General features: G+C 40.4%; 1 protein-coding gene across 1 annotated transcript in view; it reads left to right on the top strand.

Moving 5' to 3' along the window:
• The window catches only part of DCC (DCC netrin 1 receptor), a 349,712-nt gene that overhangs the window by 308,890 nt on the left and 32,839 nt on the right, over nt 1-7,983 (top strand). The window contains exons 20-22 of the mRNA XM_015565696.1: nt 974-1,200; nt 2,564-2,680; nt 7,736-7,891. Of these exons, the coding sequence (XP_015421182.1) occupies nt 974-1,200; nt 2,564-2,680; nt 7,736-7,891 (500 nt within the window). The remainder of the gene's footprint in view (nt 1-973; nt 1,201-2,563; nt 2,681-7,735; nt 7,892-7,983) is intronic.

Raw genomic sequence — 7,983 nt, 5'->3', positions numbered from 1 at the left:
TGTCGATGTTTCTGACTCTCTATCTCTCTCCCTTCCTCTCTGTAAAAAATCAATAAAATATATTTTTTTTAAAAAAGGAGGACATTCTTTTTTTAAAAAAAATTTTTTTCTTAATGATTTCAGAGAGGAAGGAAGTGGGAGAGAGAGATAGAGACGTCAGTGATGAGAGGGTATCATTGATTGGCTGCCTCCTGCAAGACCTACACTGGGGATTGAGCCTTCAACCTGGGCATGTGCCCTGACTGGGAATCAAACCATGACCTCCCAGTTCATAGGATGATGCTCAACCACTGAGTCATGCCGGCTGGGCCAAAATTCTTATTGAGTCAAATAAGAGGCATTTGAATCACACTCCCATGGGTATTCTTCTCTTCTCAGAAGGGTGGGTCTTACTGAGTTTGAATCCAGACACTCAGTGGCTCTCAGGGGAAAGCGTTTTCTTCTCTTAAGAACGTCCCCATGTGATCTTTTGTCCACAAGGAGCAAGCTTCCGAATCGCACGTTAAATTATACAGCGGAGGTGTAGACCTCCTTCTAAGCTTCTACCTTGGCTGTTGGCACAGACTCGGGCCTTTTTATTTCTATTTGCCTTTTCAAAGCAGTTCCTTCCTTTATCTCCTAAGCAGATGCTGCAGTCAGTTACCTTATGCCTCGCTCCAAAGACTGGCATATGGCTCCATCGAACCCATTGTCAGCTGGGCTCGGATTTGCAGCTGGGGAAGCTGAAGGGAGGTGCTCCCTGGCAGGCCCCCCGAGACCCTGAGGATTCAGCACCACATCTCCTGCCACGTGGTGACCCTTCTGGGGAAGGGCAAAGGCGGCCAACACAAGCCTGCCAATTCCTGGCTTTCACAGGTTTCCTCCTGGGAGTGCTTCTGTTTCCTTCCCCGGCTTCTAACTTGAATTGACAGAGAGGAGAGAGGGGGCCATTGAGGCGAGGCACTCACATTGGCCTTCTAATTCTGTTCCATAGGAAACGGGCCACCCACAGTGTTGGCAAAAGGAAGGGCAGCCAGAAGGACCTGCGGCCCCCTGATCTTTGGATCCATCATGAGGAGATGGAGATGAAGAACATCGAGAAGCCATCAGGCACCGACCCTAGCGGGAGGGACACCCCCATCCAAAGTTGCCAAGAGCTCACACCAGTCAGTCACAGCCAGTCAGAAACCCAAATGGGGAGCAAAAGCACCTCTCATTCAGGTAATTCTCTCCTCTGCCGTCAGAAAAAGAACCCCACAGGGTGTCCTCCACTCCCTCTTTTGTGGAGGTAACCTTCCCACTAATTCGCAGTTATTTACCAATAGTTCAAACAGTCTGATATACATGTGGTTGATTAACCTGGTTTACTTTCTATCCCATCATCCTGTTGCCTGCCTTTTATGATTGCCATGCTATTTTAAACTTCTAAGAGGTAGGAGGTGATACCATTGGGAAACATTGAAATGTGAAGCTTCAATGAATTGATGGCTTTTTGTTAAATCTTGAACAAAACGTTTGTCAAGACAATAAAAGCTGAAGCTACTGTACACTTCTCAGTTCCCTGTGTCTGTGGGTAATTGGAAGTTGATTATAAATTTGCTGTCAATTCCTTGCTTTAAAAAATCACATCAAGGATACTTGAAATGTGAAAACATTGACAATTCTGTCTCTTTGCCTTGATTGCCATGAAGATCAACTCTCATCCCCATGTAATCATGTGATATGATCACTAGCCTAGTTCGATGAAGTCTATTTGAAGGCTCCGTAGGTGTACAGAGTGATCTTAAGAAAACACCCAATGTTTAATAAAATGATACAGAACAATCGTGTCCAGGTATAACTAAGAAATCTAGAGAGTTGGTGGTAAGGCATTTCACTTTCTGTGGGTCCTCATGTGTTTGAAATGCGCATGGGGAGTTGAATAATTAACAAGTGCTCTCATCAGAAAATCTCTTCGTCTACTCATGATATGTTTGTAGAATGAGTAGCTGTGCTTTTTAAACCAAATAAAAAATATTTTAGTTGTTTTAAATGTGTAACCTACTAACTAGACTTTCTTAGCTTTGGACTGTCTGACAAGGACTTCAGTTACTGATTTTCAATGATAAGTTTTTGAGTATTCCTTTTCTAGACCTTAACTAATATCTCACGCGGAGTCTCTAACTTTGCTGTCACATTCAGTTACTAAATGCATTTTAGTTCCCTTAAGCACTACCGTGTGACAGTTGAAGATTCCTCCTTGTGGCCAGCTAGGCTTTTGGCTCTGAAGGCTGAGGTCGTAATTTGTTCTTTAATCCTCTAGCATCATGGAGTGAGATTGAGTGATTAGAGTGGGACCATCTATTTCAGACACACATTTACCTATTCCTCCTACTTACCTCTTCGTCCTGGCTATGTTATTTTCTGGGTAATGAGGTTAAGGTGAATTTTATTAGTGAGGGTATATTGCTTGGGTCACAAGACATTAGATGTTATGACTTAATACATTAAAATGAAAAAGGCATGGTGTGTCTGGCTAGAAATGATATAAAGAGTTGACTCATTGAAGAAAGTGTGTCTCTCAGGAGTATTGTTTTTCTTTTAGGTCAGGACACTGAAGAAGCAGGGAGCTCCATGTCCACTCTGGAGAGGTCACTGGCTGCTCGCCGAGCCACCCGCGCAAAACTCATGATCCCTATGGATGCCCAGTCCAACAATCCTGGTGAGTCAAGATGGGTGCCACACCGAGGAAATGAAGTGATTTCTTTTTGTATCTTTTCTATATCAGTTATCAAAAAGTGATTAATGTTTTCTCTGATCTTTCTGGGTAAATGGACTTCATGAAGAATGACTAAAACCGTATTATTTATAATTAGAAGTCAGAATTTTCACTCTGTTCAATGAAATGTTCTGGCAAACAACCCGCTGCATATTGAAGAAATTGTAAATATATATATATAAAGAGTTGAAATTTATGTCAATATTATTGAACTTATTCTAATGGTCACCTTCATAGGTTTTTTAAATTATGTAGTAAGTACAATTTTTAAACTTAAATAATCTAGCACCCTTGAAGCAAGTATTGAGAGATACTCATTCACTATCCCCTTCTTGTTGAAGTTTTCTGTCATACTCCCATATTTATTGAAGATATTAGTATCTGGGGACCCCTTCCTTTCAATTACCTCTATGATCAATCTTGGTAATTACAATACCCATGCAGACAATCCATCCAGTGCCCTAGACTGTTAGTTCCCTTATGTTACCTGCAATGATATTGGTTCTCTCCCACTGCAACATATCAATTCCATGTCACACACTAAAGCAATAATCACACCCCCTACAAAATGTCAGTTTCTATCATCTGTTTTTCCAGCACCTTATTACTTTCTTGCTCACTTATTTGATTTCCCCGTTGCCAACAATTCTTCAATTTCACTGTGACCTCCAATCCATTAACTCTGCCACGTTTCCAGTGTTCCTCATCACCTCATGTCCTCATTTTCATCCAAACTCGGTTTCTAATCCATCATCATTTATTATTTTTAGTCCTTTGCAAACACCCTCATCTCCTTTGGTCCTCCTTCCTGATTATGTCACCTGAAAAAACACAACCCTGGTTAAATCAGCTTCTCTGCCAACTCTTACCACATACCCTAATAGCTGACTCTAGAAAAAAAAAAACCATACTCTGCTTACTGGGTATTTATGGCCACTTACTGGGTATTTGGAAATGCCACTGCGTTTCTGTAGTCATTCATTGTCTCACTTTGTAAGATAATGTCTTATATCTGTTCTCACTTTTCAGACTCCCGATACCTATTTCCTTGGTTCTTATTTCAGTAAGAAAAGAGAAGCATTCAGAAATCCTATCCTTATCTTTCCATCAAATTGAGTCAATCTATTTGTACTTTTACCTAAGGCTGGTTCTTTCTCTTGTGGATATCCCTTTCTTACCCACTTAGGAACTCTTCTGTCCCCCTCCCTCCCTTTTCTGTAGCATCAGTTTCTCCTCCAAATGATAACTCCAATAAGCATACAAATATTGTCTCACAACTCCTGTTTTACATAGCACCCTCCCTTGATACCACTTTCCCCTCCACCTGAAGCTCCACTCTCCTTGCTTAAAAAGCTCCTTTAAAGTTGTCTATACTTTCTTTTGTCCTCTTTCAATCTTCCTTATTCATTTTAAGGTCTTTTTTCCAGTCCCTCTCCATTGAAACATGGTTGCAAAGGTCATCAATAATTTCCACATTGATCAAATGATCAATTCTCAGATGCTTAGGAAAATTGGACACAGCTTCTCACTCTTTGTTCTGAAATATGTTTTAGGTTGAGTTTAGTAGTATACTAAATGCTCCTGCTTTCCTACCTATCCCACTGGCTGCTCCTTCTCAGTATCCTTCACTTGTTCCCCCTCTTCCTCCCAATCCCAAGAGTCAGAGTGTGCACTAGGGCTTGGTCTTCAAGCTTCTCTCGTCAATCTACACTAGCTTCTCAGATGATCTAGTACCAATGGCCTTAATGCCACGTAAATGTGCATGAATCCCAAAAGTCATCACCAGCTTAATCTCTTCCCAGAATCCACATCAACTTCTATACAAATGCTCACTCAACATCTCCAAATGGCTATCTAATAAGCAAGCCATCTATGTTCAAAATGAAAACCTTGCTCTTCCATAATTCCTCTCCCCAACTCCAAACTCAATCCTCCTATTTTCCCCATTTAATACATGGTACCACTATTGATTCATTTACTCTAATTCAACTTCAGTTTCATTTTGATTTTCTCACACTCCATATTTAATCTTTAGTTCTTGCTTTCAAAACTTGTCCCAGATCTGACCACTGCTTTCCATTTTCACTGCGCTGCCCATATCCTACACACCACTATCTATTAAAGATAACAGACTATAGCTATAAGCTTGTAACTACTTTCTTCCCTTTAGCTCTTCAACCTACAGTAAGTTGACTTCTCATTAGCCTTTCAAAATACAAACATTGAAAGGTATTCCTTGTGTTACTCCTCTTGACTTCCATCACATATAGAAACAAACCCAACGTTTTTACCATGTCTTACAAGGTACCATGTGATCCACCCTCTGGCCTTACCCCTCACTTCATCTCCTGCTACTCCTGTCTGTAATCCATTTCGGCCACATAGTCCTCTTCTTTGTTTTTTGGACAATAATGCACCTTCCAACTCAGGGGTTTTTCACTTGCTGTTCTCTTTGCTTGGAATCTCTTTTCGTAGATATTTTTATGGTTATTTCCTCCTATCGTTCAAGTCTGTATTCAACTGCCACTACCACAAACAGGACTTTCCTGACCATTGCCTAACATAGCGTCTTCGGTCATTCTGCTTCATTTTCCTTTATTGTGTGTGACCGTCCTACTAACATGTTTGTGTTTATTTATTATTTGTTTTCCATATCTGAATGCAAGCTATATCAGAGCGGAGATTTCGCCTGTTTTGATTACTTTGTGTCCTCAATAACCAGAACAGAGCCTGGCACATGGTAGGCACACAATTGATACAATTCACTCAAGTGAATGAATTAATGGTCGTTTCTTTCTACTTGCTGTACATCTTATCTCCTCTATACATCATATCTCTCATTGTACCATAGTAAGTGCAAAAACATATATGGAATTTATAATGAATGCCAACTGTTCAACTCATGGGGTAGACAGCATTATTACTCCTGTTTTACTGATAAGCAAACAGAGGTTTGGAGAGTTTAAGAACATAGCTTGCATTCACACAGTGAGTGAGTGTCAGAGCCAGACTTTGGACACAGGGGTCTGGCTTCAGAGTTCTACACTCTAATCATTATGCTCCCAGCTGTCATATTCTGTGAAGCCATTGTTCTTTTTTCCCCATTCATTTCACTACAAAGAGAGACTGTGTACGTGTAGCTGCCCCTATTTTTTCTCCCTCCAGTCACTTCCCTCTTGTCACTGAGTTCTGTCGGTGCCAATCTAACTTAGCTTTCTTTTCAAAAATCATTGTGTTCCAGAATCTTTGTGCACCTTTCTGTCCCACATATAACTGTCGCATCCAGTAAGTTCCTATTCCCATTCACTTTCCTTCCACAATAGCTTTTGAATCCCTGGCTACCTTCCCATTCCCAAGTGTCATATTTTTATTGTATTCATTATGGCCTCACACCTGAACTGTCCAAAATATGATAATTCCTCCACTTCTCTAGTGTGTCTTCCAGACTCTTTTGCATCCCTCTTACCAGATTTCTTCCTAAAATGACTTAAACATTCCGTTCCATTCCATACATCTCCCCAATGGCTCCCCAGTGTCTACCAAGATAAACAAGTACAAACTCCTCAGCATATCAGGTTTGAGTCTACATTCCTAGGTTCCTGTGGCTCTGCCCTTCTCTGTTATGCATACCCTAGTCTCTTACTGAGCTAGACTAATTACCAGTCCACTAATACCCATTGCCTTTTATTTGCTTTTCCTTCTGAACACGTTTTTCCTTTTGGAATGACCCAATGCCTAATGCTACTTAACGAAGTTCTGTGCATCTTTCAAAGATGAGAGCAGATACTGATTCCAGATCTCATAGATTCTATTCTCTCTTTTCTGATTACCTCGTTCAGAAATGATCATTTCTCATATTTGAATGGCACTTTTATACTACTTTTGTGGCATTAATTATGGTATACAAGCTCTGCCCCATCTTCTTAGGTAATCAAGTCCAAATCATCCCTCCTCTAACAGGTTGTGAAGTACATGAGAAGGAACAAATTACCTAATTCATCTTCATATTTACACACTGTATGGCTCAATACCTAGCGCAGAAGTAGTGCTTGCTAAATATCTGCCACATGACTGCATGAAATCACAACCCTGGCAAGTTGCACATTTACAGTTTGATCAGCACAGTTATTTAGGGCCTTATCAATCACATCAGTTGCAAAAGGCCTATTTTATTTACCAAGAAGCTTAAATGTTTACGTTAAAATCAACTTTGATTATATGTTGAAGTCATTTCCTTTTGTTGAATAAAGCTTTGCCAACACAGAGCTTGGAGATAACACAGAATTTATGTGACAAAGTAACTTCAAAGATATATATGTTTAAAATCATATACACGCATTATATTATAATTTTTAAGATAACAAAAATAAATAAATTACTAGTCATGTTAGGGCCACCGTTCACGTAGAGTAAGACTCGAGGAAAAAGAGAAGGTTTGTTTTTATAGTCCCAGAGCAATTCAGAGCTTGAGGTGACAACATGAGGCAACAGTGCAGTGAATAGACCCAGCACAGGTTTGGGGTTCTGACTCTTAGAGCCTTAGTTTCCAGACTCGCTCTCAAAAGCGTTAAATTCTTTCGCAGAATTAACAGAAAATTCTCATTGCTTCAGCCCACTCTATACAATAGATTCAGTTTCCGAACAACCCACCATTTTTAATGCCATTGTTCTGGCTTAGGAGAAAAAATAAGAAAAGAAAGTTAAACAAAACCCAGGGAGCCTTAAGGTGGTCCTATGGTGGCTTGATTAATCGTGCCTTAGTTTGAAAGCCTGGGAAGTTTTAAACTTCAGGATAATGCTTCTTAGCAGTCAGATGCTGGAGGAGTGGGTTGTCTTTTCTAAAATTACTAGCGAAGGAGTTCATGGAAAGAGGTAAGTAAAGAAACTACACGATACTGTGAAGAGCATGCATGGATTTAATGATGTGAAAATATAGCCACTTCCATGGCCAGTCATGTGAATACCTAGGATTAAAAAATTAATACCTTTGTGTTGCAGCTGTCGTGAGTGCCATTCCTGTGCCAACCCTAGAAAGTGCCCAGTACCCAGGAATCCTTCCATCGCCCACGTGTGGATACCCCCACCCACAGTTCACACTCCGGCCTGTGCCATTCCCAACGCTGTCAGTGGACCGAGGTTTCGGAACAGGAAAAAGTCAGTATAATGTATTTCCTCTTGATTTTGTTTTTGTTTTTCATTGGGAACCAATGAATAATACCATGGGGTATCTTGTCAAAGGTCTAGCA

The sequence above is a fragment of the Myotis davidii genome, unplaced genomic scaffold (assembly GCF_000327345.1).
Source record: "Myotis davidii unplaced genomic scaffold, ASM32734v1 scaffold520, whole genome shotgun sequence".
In the NCBI taxonomy this organism is placed as follows: Eukaryota; Metazoa; Chordata; class Mammalia; order Chiroptera; family Vespertilionidae; genus Myotis; species Myotis davidii.
This window is presented reverse-complemented; position numbering and strand designations above follow the sequence as displayed.